Genomic DNA, 14,264 nt, shown 5'->3' with positions numbered 1-14,264 from the left:
GCTCCCCATGACATCCCAAAACTGACGGCTGCGAAGAAGAAGCGAAGAAGATCGAGAAATGTTGCATGACACCCTATTAATGGCTGCGTATGAGACGGTTTGAACAAAACTCTATCCAGCAAATAAAATATACTCCAGCTAATGCACTGCATACATGCAGTCATTTATTCACTGGGACCAGGACGCGTTTGTTGACGAGTGGTGTCAAAAAATACGGACTGTTTAGAATTCTAGGGGTTGTCTGCATTTGCAGGCTAACAATTTGACTTGAACTGCGGATATAAAATTGATCATAGACATACATGCCCAGTCAGCTCTCTGCATTAACACTGCCCGTCTTGAGAGGCGGTGACTGAATCGATCAGTTTATTCAGTTAGGGCTGGCGTCCTACGTACAGCGAGAGTTAATAATGTTAACTGAGGGTCCATGCGGACTTTTGAAAAAGGGCTCGATCAAGTCATGCTTTTTTTGAAAGTTCTTCCAAACTTGCCAACATAGAAACAAAACGATGTAAAGTATATGAAATGATTCATATTTGAACTGCGGATGTAGATGAAAGTGAGAAGTGATCATCGCAGTGAATTTTCCAATTTATGCAATTGGAAATTAGAAGCCTGAAAAAAAAATTCAGGCTTCAACGGGATCCCGTTAAAGCCTGAATTTTTTTTAGGCTTCTAATTTCCAATTACATAAATTGAAAAATTTACTGCGATGACCACTTCTCACTTTCATAGAAGCAAAACTTTGCGTAGTCTTTTTCCCCTCTCCTCTCTGTCCTTTCTATCCCGTTTCGCTCTCTATAATATTATATCATTATGAACCTTCCCGGGACCGAAAAACCAAAAACCCGTGACTCGGCATCCTTTGACGAAGAGTACTCAAGTTTTTATCGACCACCTTTTCAGAAATTCTGCTAGATTTCAAAACTCAAAGGTCTTCTCAGTGACGTCAGCAAACGAAGGCAGTTGCAAAGTTCTTTGTTGCACCTGTATCGCAGAGCTCATGCCCGTTTTTTTTTATCAATTTGTTCAAGCCTGAATTTTTCGACAGGTTGTCTTTAAAACTGCCAAACCGGCTTACATCATTGCGAAGCTCTTTCACTAAAACAGCTAAGTAAGACTTCAATTAATTTCAAAGTGTCTCTTAAATTAAAGTGAAAACATAAGAAAAGTAGAAATTTGCGTCAAATGTTAATTCCAGATTACTAGGCTTTCCAACAACTCGCTCGCAGACGCTGTTTTGTTTCACGACGAGCCAAAACAGCATGCTTATAATATAGCCGTTAGGTGTAAACACTGTATTTCTCAACGTTTAGTTTCATAAAGTGTCTATAAAATGCTCATACCAATGCAGTTCTTCGCGTTACAAGAATTCCTCCAGGTTATAATTCAAATCACACCGTAGGAAAAAAGATGGCCGCTGTACATTTTACCACAATACAAACAAAACACAGCGAATAGACCCACAGAAAGCCACATTTTTTTCGGTATTCGTCCCTATACTAACAACATTGTGTATGCTAGGTTTTATGAGCGTTTTTAGGTTATCGCGCGCGAGGAATTATGGGTAAATGTACCAACTACCATCTTTTTCGGTACCCGGTGGATTGTTCGTGGGGTGAGCTGTCAGCAGATCCAGAAAATCCAGAAAAGGGGGCCGGAGAATAAAAAGGCAATATAAAATTTCACATTCGTGGATTTTAAGAGGATTGTTTTAAAAAGATTGATTGCATAATACAATTTGAAAAACCGTTTTAAATATACAGAACAAAGAGGGTCCGCTGTCCCCTCCCCCCCCCCCCCCCCACCCACTAAAGTCGCCCCTGGCATCAGGCTCTTGGCGTGACAGAGATGGTCTCAATCATGTTTAAACATTCCTTTTTGGTTATTCATTCTGGGTTTTCAAGCCATCGATTTTATGACTGTAATCAACTTCTTGAGTGTACGAAGACGGTCTATAGAGGCGAGAAAGGATCTCTTGCTTGGCGTTATCACAAACTGTGATTTTGATCTGTCTTCCATATCTCGTAAAACACCCATCTAAAGTTGCATGAGTCAAGGAACGTCAAATACAAAATAAAATGAAGTATCGCTGTTATTCAATTTCATCAAAGTACTTCATGCAAAGTTATCAACAATTTAACATTGTCATGATACGATATGGTCATGGTGCACTGTAGCCTCCCACGCAGTCCTTTTTTAGGGGACTCGTATTATCTAAAAACGACTGCGTGGGAGGCTAGGTGCACTGAAGATTCGTTGTCCGTAGTCAACAGATATCCTGCGATATACGTAATTTCGTGTGGGAGAAAAATGGCAAAATAATAAATCTCGTCTTCAGCTTTGTGTTGAATAATAAATCAATTATCCTGTTCAATCTCGCGGAGTATCCCCTGATTTTAGCCGACGAGGCCGTATCAGGCGATATTCCACGCGATTTCGCAGGATAGTTGTTAACTAGCCAGTGCCTTGAAACGCGTTCACAGGTATTGACAAGGCAGGGGTGTTGCCAGGCTTTTTTCACAGGTACACACATTTTTTTTAATCCAATCCTCCCCTCGTCCTCTTCCCCATACTCATTTCCACGTCAGGCTTTTAAATTTCTTTGCTCTATCTGCATCCTGAGTCCTGAGGTTAAACATACAAGAGTTTATACTTATTACCAAATGGCAGGAGCCCACAAATGGCAGCTATATATCGTTAGTATTTTTCTCGGGGGGGGGGGGGGGGGTGTTTTGTTTAACAGTAGCTCAAATAACTGCAAGGCTGATCTGACTGAGTAGAAAACTTAACACGACAGCGACATGACAGACGACCAACCCGAGAATCAAAAAAAGCAACCGTGGGCAGCTGTTCCGAGCTGGTTTGCTCTCGTCAGCACCGTGTAGCACAGCAAAAAGTGGAACAACCAACGTGAGTCAGTTGTCTACCAAATGCACGCGGCAATGCCTTTCCGGATCGGCCTAAATACAGACGTTTGCCCACGTCAGAGCGCGCCTGACTACGAACAATGAACAAAGCATCTGAAATATCATGTCGCTGTCGCAACAAGCTAAGTGAGGAAAGGCAAAACTTTTCCTCAAGAGTACATGGCCAAACCATGTAAAAAAAAGTACAGCATGTCGGAGCTAAAAAATTCTACGGTCCAAAATAAAAGTAAAGAATAAAATGCAAGGAACCGCAAACGAAAATGCTGCAGGTATACGCAGGATCCTGCGTATACTTACAGCATTTTCGTTTGAGGTTTCCTGTATTTTATTCAAAAAGCTGATCGACATATTTTTCAGGTACGCACTTGCATACGTGCGTACAGGTATAGCTACGCCCCTGCAAGGGTAGGATCCATGAAGCACTTTTTAACGAACGTATAAACGGGCCATTTATTATTAAATTGTAAAACAGTGATGAGTAAGCATTTGGTCGTCAAACAAATTAACTTATGTATAAAGAGAAACTATATTGCATTTGTGCGATGAATTAAAGGATACTTTTCGTGGTAAGAAGGTACAAACACACCTTCCTTTCTGTACGCCACAGGACAGGACAGCTTAGCCAACTGTTGTTCGTACATAAGAAGAGCATCAGGTTTGTTATGACTGTTGCCCTGAAATAAACACACACAGCTAAGTGGTACGGTATCACTTGGGACTTGGATGAGGAAAACGGCACCGTTGCACTTGAACTGAGATGAAAACTTCAGATCCAAGAAGGGAGAGTTTCTGGATGCAGGGCACACTGCATGAGAGTTCAGATTCACACTTGCGTTTGCATTCAGTTAACATCTCTTAATAGAATGAACTGATCCGTTTATACTCATAGTATACTTTGAACTATATTGGTAATTAAATAGTTGAAAAAAACCTGGTTAAGCTGTCAAAAAACAAGACTTCAGTCAAGCCACAATTGGTTCATCTCAATCCTAGTGCTACAGTGACAAAATGGCGGACATGATTGGCCATGCATCAAGCCAAAACAATCGTGCAATGTCCGACACTGTTTTCTGCGCTTCGCACCTCCTGTAGTTTTGTTGGCCGCTCTTCTAGTTTGGAGAAGGTCACAGAGAGCTGTTTCTGTATATCCTTGACCTGATTTCAACGGTCACTTTGCTGACTTTGTAGAACGAAACCACTACAAATATGGTAAGAAATAACGTGCCAGATAACTGAATTTTGATGAATTTCTAATGACGATCTTGGAGTTTTAACTGTTTTTGATACCATTTCAAGGCTGTAATTTCTTAACCATGCCGGTAAGTGATTTTGTGAGCGCTTTTGTGCATAAACTGTACACTAAGTTATCAAATGTTATAAAAAATGTCACTTTTATAACGTTTGACACGTAATCCTATGCAACCTGTATTAAGCGATCACTTTAATAGTCATGGCCCGAGGGTGACCGCTTAAGGTCGCTTAAAACAGGTTCGACTGTATGTATTTGTAAGTACTTGGAGGTACCGCACTCACTACATGTGTTCCCGCTCTTGACACCCGTGAATTTTGTTTCTTGTTTTGATTGCTTCATTCCATTTCTTTCAATTGGTTTCGCTTCAAGTGTCTGCATTTACCTGAGTGAAATATTTTCCAGTCGGAGAGAGAACCTTCATGGATAAATCAAGGATAAGTCTCAAGAATTCCCACAACGAACCTGCAAGAAAAGTGGACAATTCTTAACACCTTGTTAATGCTCAGATATCTAACCTTACTGGAAGAAACATGACCCTAATAAACGATTTCACCAGAATAATTACAAGGAAAGGGGGATACTATTTAAAAGTACAGGCATTTTCAATTCCACTGATGTATCGAACATGGAATCTAAGAGGGACGGTCAATGATGACTGGTTTGAAGCTTTTCGGGCAAGCTAACTTATAGTAGATTTATAACAACTATTACTGAACCATTTTAAAAGGACTATCAGTATTCTATATTCTGAACGCATATCTAGTTGCCTGTTTTCTCTAATTTCAGGGTTTAGCCACTTTTACAGCCCACGGTAATGAAAATAAATGAGCATGGATATATGAATTAAAACAATTTTAGCATATAATTGAACAACGGATGAAAGATTTAAAGACATTGACGATCATCGTTGTGGTCTACCACGTCTTTAAATCTTAAATCCGCACTTCAAATATATGTATTTCACGGCTTCCATATCTTCACCTCCACGGACACAATACAAATTCACAAAATAACAAGCTCCTGGTTAGCTTGATGGCTCAATTGGTAGAGTACTGTGACAAGACAAGACAAGACAAGACAAGATGAAGCTATTGCAGAGGATATGGGTTCAAATCCTCAGTGTTCAAGCCCGGATTTTTTTCCATGCTTTCTTTGCGCAACTGTACAACTGCAATGGTCTTCCCCACTATAAAAGGGCAAGCCCCTCCACATTTTTACAACCGTTTGTGGGTGTGAAACGCAATTCAGACACCGTTCAGTTGTGAGACGTTGTTGACTCCTCTGAAAAAATATGCCTCAAAATCTAATAATATCAGCACAATGGTATAACGTATCGGTTTCTAACTTGGTCGTTACACATAAATTAAGGGTTTATACCAAATACTAAGCCAATTTTATCCGTAAGGGTCATAGAAAAAGGCAACCTCATCCCCAGAATCTCCCCTGGGAACGAGGTCGAGAAAAAGGCACAGGTTGTTTGTCAGTTGTTCATGCGCTAATGGTTGATTGACAACTGAAGGTGAAAATGACCAGGGGTCCGTTTCTCGAAAGTCCCGGTAACTTACCGGGCCCGATAAGTGTTTTTGGTGATAAATGTTTCTTACAAAAGTCAATTTTTGTTAGCTTTGAATACTGAATTTTTAAATCTAATAATTCTATAAAACCATTGGCCAAGAACCATGTCTGTAATCACTGTGTAATCGGCGAAAAAACACATTAAAATATGCTTATCGGGCCCGGTAAGTTACCGGGACTTTCGAGAAACGGGCCCTAGGGGTCCGTTTCTCGAAAGTCCCGTTAACTTACCGGGCCCGATAAGTGATTTTGGTTATAAATGTTTCTTAACAGAAGTTAATTTTTGTTAGCTTTGAAAACTAAATTTTTAAATCTTATAATTCTATGAAAACATTGGCCAAGTACCATATCTGTAATCACTGTGCAATCGGCGAAGAAACATTTAAAAACATACTTATCGGGCCCGGTAAGTTACCGGGACTTTCGAGAAACGGGGCCCAGGCCTCTTTCATACTGGAGTTTCCTGTTTAAGTATAATTGAGTATAGTGACATTGTGTTAAGGGCGCAGGGACCTTAGGAATGAAAGTGACCTGGAGGGTTCTACTTGCATCCAACTTGTTTTCTTACATAGCTGACCTTTTCCCTTGCAATATGAAAAGTTTGCAAAAACGTAACAAAATAATTAAAAACAAACAACCAAACAAAATACTTAATCGTGTATTCAATAGTTAAAACATAACAACATTACATGGCCCATCCATTCCACACACTAGTTTGCTAAGGGTTATTTTCATGTTTGATTCCCTGGGATATCCAGGATTTATTCTGGCCCCAGGGCTTCTGTGTTAGGGGGCCTTTTTCAAGAAAGGGGGCTCCCAAAAAGATATTTGAACTTCTTTGTACGGTCTATTCAGAAGCAACTCAAGAAAGTGCAGAATATGAACAAAGAAACAAACGAAGAAGAGAAAGGCAATATTGAGACAACAAAAGGCTATAAATTTTGAAGTATAGAGCGGCGATCCTACTAATCTTATCGTCAGTGATGCTTTCGAATACTTTATTCAGAAAATAAGTACTTATCCTTGGATACAACTTTGAGTGCCCCATCTGCCATGCCAACATACTGAAATCTTATCCGGCATTTTTTTTTCGAATTGTGGTAATTCTGCAAAGCCGTTGTCTAGAATTAACCCTGGATATCAGAAGCCTACTGCCTTAGTTTATTATACCTCTTGCTTCTTTGGTAACTGGTATTGCTGTTAGATCATTGATGACATAGTCAAATGTTGTGCCTTCCTTGACACACTGTTCTAAATATTTGACACAATCACCTACAATTACCTTTAGCAAAGAAAAAAAAAACATGTCAGCTCCACAAAATAATGACATCCAACTCTAGACTCTCCCAGTTTAACATGCACGGTAGATTTTGTGCATTAAATGCGGGTCCATAATTTTATCTTTTTGCCTAGTGGGTGAATTTCAGTGGGAAAAATACAGAGCAATGTTTTCTGACTAAACTGAAGACCAAAACAACAGTTTTGCTCAAGCAAAACGAAAAATCAGCCTACACGATGGTTATGTTCTCAACCCTTAGATTATCATTATATGAATTATCTGTTAGGTTACCAACCTCATGATGTTCACCAGTAAGATTGTCTAAAGAGTTTCCACATATTCCTCGCAGATACTTCATAGCACATTTTATTACAGTTTCATCAATCTTGCATAATTGAAAAACAGCAATTAAGGGACAATGACATACATGTACATGTATATGGCACTCTATAAAAAACTCATGTTTACTCAGCCCTCTAAAAATGTTTGACAGTGCTCAGTAGAGAGTATACAACTTACAGTAGTAGGACATGCATTGAAGGGCAACTGAAGAACACCTACAAGTATGTTTTGTTTAACAATAGAGTTGACTTGGTAATTTGGCCCTTATAAATAAATTGATAAATCAACTTTGTTTAACGAGGGTGACACTTAACAGTCTGACGACTGACAAACCTGTGGCCCTTGGATTCAGATCGAATTGGAATTTGGGAATGTTGGTTTTTGTGGAGGGAGGAAAACCGGAGAAAAACACTCAGAGCAGGGATGAGAACCAACAACAAACTCAACCCACATATGACGTCAAGGCTGGGAATCAAACCCGGGCCACATTGGTGAGAGGCAAGTGCTCTCACCACTGTGCCATCCCTGCTCCCCGACCGATTATGAAATGATTCAAGTGCTGATTATAATTATTATCCTGCTCAATCTTGTGGACTGAATACTGCCTGATTCAAGCCCACTCGGCCTATGACCTGATGTCGGCTGAGTATCAGGCAATACTCCACACAATTCTGCAGGATAATACATAGGTGGCAAAATTTTGAACTTTTAAAGACTCTAGGAAATGCATTTTCCTCAATTTTGGGAAGTAAAGTCAAGGCCATTTTTAAATTTAAAAAAACTGTGATGTTCTCATCAACAATAATTCACTGTTTTTGTTGTTTCAATAATGCTGTTTGGTTTCTGCCTTTCTCTGTGCTTATTATTAGTACTGTCAGTGCCACTTGATTTTAAAAAGATACATCCACCATTGTAACAAATTTGGGGGAGTACTGCAGAAGTTCATTTAGAATACCACCATCTCCTCCCCCGAGGATAAGAACCTTTTTGTCCTTGAAGTCTTCTCTCCCATTTCCTGTGATAGTCTTTGTGTAAATAATGTCACTTTCAGCAAGATCTGAAGATAACATATGTCGAACAGAAATTCAAGAACAATTTCTATAATTTGTTAAAAACTTTAATTTTAATTAATACTGATGCTGTTTATGGATGAGTCACAGGATACGTTATGACTGAACTGTTCCATAAATAAAAGGAGTATTCTGTTTATGTTTCCTAAGTTCCAACTTGACATTGCACATGCATTAAACTTACCCTGTGAGCCTAAATATCAACATATTTGTTATCCTAACTGTTCTCCACTTACTTCTTATGCTACTAGCTGGGAGAATTTATATACTTAAAGCTAATATAGACATCAAGACATGTCATCTTTGGTAACCATCCCCTTTGCTATCATTCCTTTGCTACAGTGTATGTAAACATGTTTGATCAAGTAATGATTTTGTACGGACAAATTAGATGCTCGTCACTCTCAGGGCTTAAGGATGGGGCCTACTTTTGTTACTACGCATACGCTAGATGTGCATCTCGAGATATTCAGGTTTCCTATGGGTGGTGCCTACTAATACAGGGGCCATACTTTTGTATGGTTAAAAACTGAGCAGAGAAGCAGAACTAAGCATGCTATCCAAAAAAGAAAATTTGGGGTAACCATGCAATTTTCAGAGATAATAAAGCTTCAATTTGGAAAAAAAAATGCCATACATTGCTTTGCATTTTATTGTTTTTTTAGAATAACTGCTGCTTAATTATCTCTAAAAAATGCGTGGTTACCCCCAATTTTCTTTTTGGATTTCAATAGCCCTTGCTAAGATCTGCTTTCCCTCCATATTCAACACCTTCAAAACCATGTTAAAGACTCATTATTTTAGAGAGGCATTCAGTAGTATGTTATAGAAGTTTGGTTATTAGCTTTTTCCTTTCTTTATAAGTATTTATAAGATGGATATATTGTAATGTTGTTAGGGTTTCTATTCTCATATAGTCGTTTTTTATTTATTATAATTATTACATTATTATGTACATGTATAATTTTATTACTGTGATGCACTTTTGATCATATTTAGATGTAAAAAGCACAATATAAGCATTAAACATTATCATTATTATTATTATTATTATTATTATTATTATTAATATTAATATTATTATAATTATTAGAACTTTTATTATTAATTATATCATTCTGTTTCCTCTTCTTTTATGTAAGGTTAAGTTACTTCTTCTTTTATGTAAGGTAAAGTTACTTCTATTTTTTAGAATTTGTGAATGAATAGTGTTTTGATGAATTAATTGGATTTTTTGTCACAGCAGGTTGATTGTAAATAGGATTTTAATTGAGGTTTAGTAATAAAGATTTATTATTAATATTAATATTATTATTAATATTAGTATTATTATTATTATTATCATCATAAACCACACAAAAATACTTCCTTATTAGTAGGCACTGTCCTTAAAGGATGGAATTGAGCACTGTCCACTGAGTCATTTTTCTCAGTGTATTGAGCATCATGCAGCTGAATTTCAGTTGTACTGTAGATACATACTGTACAAAGTAGTACAAAAGGAATACTTACTAACATCGCCATCTAAAATAAGCACATTCCCAAACTGTGCCGAGTGAAGAACTTTGATATTTTGATGTGGTGAATCAGCTTCATATACTAATCTACCGGTACATACAAAACAGTGGAAAAAGCAAAGTAAAACAGTTATCAAAAATATTAATGTCAATATTTGCATTATATTAATATACATTGTAAATCACTCAATTTCCCTCAAGACTAGCTATTAATTAAGTGCATATTAAATCAATTATTATTACAGTCTATACCTGTCAAAGTCGTACTGTATTAGAAGATCATCTACTGTTGGATAATATGTGTTAACAGCTGCACCTCGGAATAATGGCGGCAGGTGAAGTGACTTCATTGGGGAGAGCATGTCACAAATCTCCTTTGATAAATTTTTCAACTGCTGAATTTGCCAAAGAAAAGAGAGAGAGAAAAAGAGAATAATTTGTTGCATACATCACAACAGTATAATAATGCCACTCCAAAAATGAAAATTTAAATTAGTAATTTAGTTAATTAATTAATTAATCTAATCAGTACGCTCTCAGGACACTACATGGTTGTCTGACATGCCTTCTGATTTCCTGAGGAGGAACAACAGTGACTAACTTCTGTCTCAACCTCCTGCTTTCTTGAATGAGTGAAGACGGTATACGCCAATGAAAACATCACTTGAAAGTGTAAACTCATGATGTTCAAGCTTCATGTACAGCTGCTGTACTTTGTGATCATTCAAACTCACTCGATTTGTTCAACATGGCCAGGCTCCACTCACTGAATTTTCTCTTCTCTCTACATGTATAACCAACTTACGAGCCCGTTCACAAGGCGGCCCTTAATAGTGTAACAAACTTACATCTTTGGTAACTGGTAGTTCCTTTCCAGATGCTTCCATTCCAACCTGCATGACGTCCAAAGTAAGCAGACCAGTGGGAAAGCTTCGAAGCGTCCAGTGTCTAATTAAAGAGATGCAAGTAAACTTAAAAGTCACATGTAAATGTAAATCAGTTAATAATAAAAGCAGGCATTGAAAATGAATTATAGTAATCTCACATGCGAACTCTCTTGTACAAGATTTAACTTATCAAAAAAAATAATAGTTGCTTTATGATTTGATTACAATTTTCTTGAACCAAATTATGCTGCTTTCCATTTCTATCCCAAATTGACTCCTTTTTTTTATTATTATTATTTTTTTTGTATTTGGCAGTTTCAGAAAATATCCATACCTCTCCATGGAAGGTTTTTTGTTTTGCACCCCGGGAAATTCCAGTTTAGCTTCATACTCCCCCTACGAATTTAGGATGACCTTGCAAGGGGTGGGAATGGATTTTTTCTGGAACTGCACATTCATATGCTGCCATTATCATAATAATCCTTTCTCTTTCCTTCTCAGTTCTTTTATTACCATTACTTCAAGCTGTAATTGAAGAGTGGTTTCCTCCAAATGGGGCTTACGTACATGTATATCCCTTTTGTTGGCTAAAAACCCGGACAATACTCCAGACTTGCTCAGTTTTACAAGTACAGTCGAACCTCCCTTTGCACCCTCCTCTCGTGAGCGACCAACGCCGAGACCTGGCCAGATTATCTTAAAATAATAAAACAGGAATGCCCCAAGGAACTGCGCTCAAGCAATTCAATTAGATTAGTGGTCCCGACCGAAAATGGCACTCTCCCAGATAATGCGTCAAAACTATTTAACAATCTACCAGAAACTATTAGAAACTTTAAAGATTACAGAACCTTTTTAAGACTCTCAAGGAATTTTTTAAGAAACAGAGTACAAAGCCATTGGTTAGTTTTACTGTAATTGTTTTCCGTCAATCCTGTTTTCTGCTGTATAATTTGTAAATAACTTAATTTAATCTAATTTGATTTATTTTGTAATTGTAATTGTAATTATTGTAATTTAACAGGGAAGAGCCACCCAGTGGATCTGTTAATAAACCATTATTATTATTATTATTATTATTATTATTATTATTATTATTATTATTATTATTATGATTACTTTCATTAGTGACCACTTTTCCAAAATACAAAAAGTTTTCAAGTCAAATCACTATTATACTGGTGTCCGGAACCTCTTGTAGGCGACCACCTCTCATAAGGGACCACCTTTAGAGATGATTGTTTAAAATTTTCAATTGTTTTTAAATCTCACAATCGGGGCTACCGGAAGTGTCTCCCAATATAGCTTAGCATTGAAACAATTGATAAAATACACATACACTATACTGTACACCGAAATAAACTTTAATCAGATTGCATCTCTTATAGGAAAGTCCAGTGTGTTGAGCTGTCGTGTAGTGTGTAATGATTTAATACTTAAAGTCAGTGCATGTTTTAAGCTCTAACTAAACTGGAACACACACGGCCTCTGAGAGAATAAAGTGTGTTGAACTGTCCTGCAGCAGTGTATTGTTAGCTCCAAACTTATCGACGCACAAGTGTGGGATTGTTTTGCAACCTACAGGCCTCCTGGTGTTTTTAATGCTTGTAACCACATACATCACAGGTTTCATGAAAGAGTATGTTAACTTTTTGCTCATGTTCCATTCCCTGAAAAATTTAGACAGCGCCACCTGGAGTAATAAAACAGTCAAGTTTCTTTCACAAGAATTGTCTCTATCGCTGTATTAAGTAATTTGTGAGATACAAACAATAATCACCATAGACCCTAAGATTTTTTGCCTAAAATAATTTGGACCAGTCTTAACAACTTGTAACTACAAAAAGTTATTACTACGGGTTTCGATAAGCACTGGCAAAAGGGTTAGGTCTCCACAATTACCAAATGTAAATTACCCGAAATTTAGACCTCCTGTGGTCTGACCACTGGTAAGCAACCACATATCCTTGACATTATGGGTGGTCGCTTACGGGAGGTTCAACTGTATTTACATGTAACATTCCACTATGATAGCCATCATAGTGGAGCATAGGGGAGCAGGAATGGAACAGTGGTGAGAGCACTCGCCTCCCACCAATGTGGCCCGGGTTCGATTCCTGGACTCGACGTCATGTGTGGGTTGAGTTTGTTGTTGGTTCTTGTCCTTGCTCCGAGAGGTTTTTCTCCGGGTAATCTGGTTTTCCCCTGTTCTCAAAAACCAACACTTTTAAATTCCAATTCGATTTGGAAAGTGTCCCCAATTAGTGCTCTGTGCTAAATACACCCTGTACATTGACACTTAAATTATAAAGTGATTTTTATATTTATTTTTTTTCATCATCACAATATTATTTTCATCATTTTCATCAACCCAAAATATTAACTTACTCTCCCCTCTTTTACTAGCTTCCACCCACCATCTCTTCCTCCAATTAATTTGGAGATCAGATCTGCTCGGAAGTCCCCATCTAATTAAGCAATGGAAATTCCAGACATGAAAAAGAAGTTGAACGCCGGCCATTTCTAGACCTGTGGCCACACAGCACAAGTAAACCCTGGGGGGGGGGGGTACTTCCTTATAAGAGGCTAATGGGGATGTGCCGCTGGATGGGGTCGCATTTTCACGACTGGATTGACTAGAATGGGGTTGCATTTTCACACATTTTCGGATTTTTGGGGTACATTACACTCCGTTCTTGAAAGTAGATGCATAAATTGAAAGTGACTTAGCTGGGATCGCGAAAATTACATTTTCCCAAAAAGTGACTAAGATGGGGTCTATAACTGGCCACGAAATAGACTATAATGGGGCAGGGGCTCTGAGAGGCCAGCGGCACATACCCAGGAAAACTGAACCCAAGTATCCCCACCCCGGGAAGTGAACAATCAAGTGGAGATCGCAAATGACCTTTGATACGCAATACGAGATGGAAATTGAACGCAGAAGAAACCTGACATTGACGGGGTGTGTGACAAAGCCAAAGCTAGCAAAGTAATCGATCATAGATTATAGAGTACGTTCGACACCTTAAATTGAACAAATTTGGCAAAATCGTGCACCCTTTCATGTTCGTTTCAATTTGAGTGCACTTGCTCTGCAAACTTGGACTCGTGCCCCGGCCCTTACAAAAAGCGTTTTCGTCGATAGGCAGCGCATGCAGGTCTCACATACCCGCCATCTTTGCCAGCAAAGATGAACAAACAGCTCTTCCCGTCATCTAACTCAGTGGAAAGTACTGGGCCTCTAGCTTGATATCTTCTCAAGACTTCGAACAGTGCACTCCTTAAATCTCCGTTTCTTAGGTCTGCATCTGGAGCCTGGAAGTCAAAGATGCTGTGACTCACCTCTCGGACGTCCCCCATTTTCCAAGGTTAGAAGCCGAGATTCCCTGGGGATGAGATTGTTCGGCCC

At 38.3% G+C, this 14,264-nt stretch overlaps 1 protein-coding gene across 1 annotated transcript; it reads right to left on the bottom strand.

Moving 5' to 3' along the window:
* Positions 1 to 133: 133 nt before the first annotated feature.
* Positions 134 to 14,249, bottom strand: LOC146455148 (spermine synthase-like). Its single transcript, XM_085094597.1, has 10 exons — positions 14,025 to 14,249; positions 10,814 to 10,913; positions 10,218 to 10,360; positions 9,961 to 10,052; positions 8,281 to 8,435; positions 7,332 to 7,421; positions 6,928 to 7,039; positions 4,565 to 4,644; positions 3,489 to 3,604; positions 134 to 2,040 (listed from the first exon to the last, which is right to left on the bottom strand). Exons 1-10 carry the CDS (start codon positions 14,213 to 14,215, stop codon positions 1,992 to 1,994), a joined length of 1,128 nt encoding a protein of 375 aa, XP_084950723.1. The 5' UTR covers positions 14,216 to 14,249; the 3' UTR covers positions 134 to 1,991.
* Positions 14,250 to 14,264: the final 15 nt, after the last annotated feature.

This window comes from Pavona decussata, unplaced genomic scaffold (assembly GCF_977016875.1).
Source record: "Pavona decussata unplaced genomic scaffold, jaPavDecu1.1 SCAFFOLD_285, whole genome shotgun sequence".
In the NCBI taxonomy this organism is placed as follows: domain Eukaryota; kingdom Metazoa; phylum Cnidaria; class Anthozoa; order Scleractinia; family Agariciidae; genus Pavona; species Pavona decussata.
The sequence above is the reverse complement of the archived record's forward strand: the minus strand, read 5'-3'. Positions and strand labels throughout refer to the sequence as shown.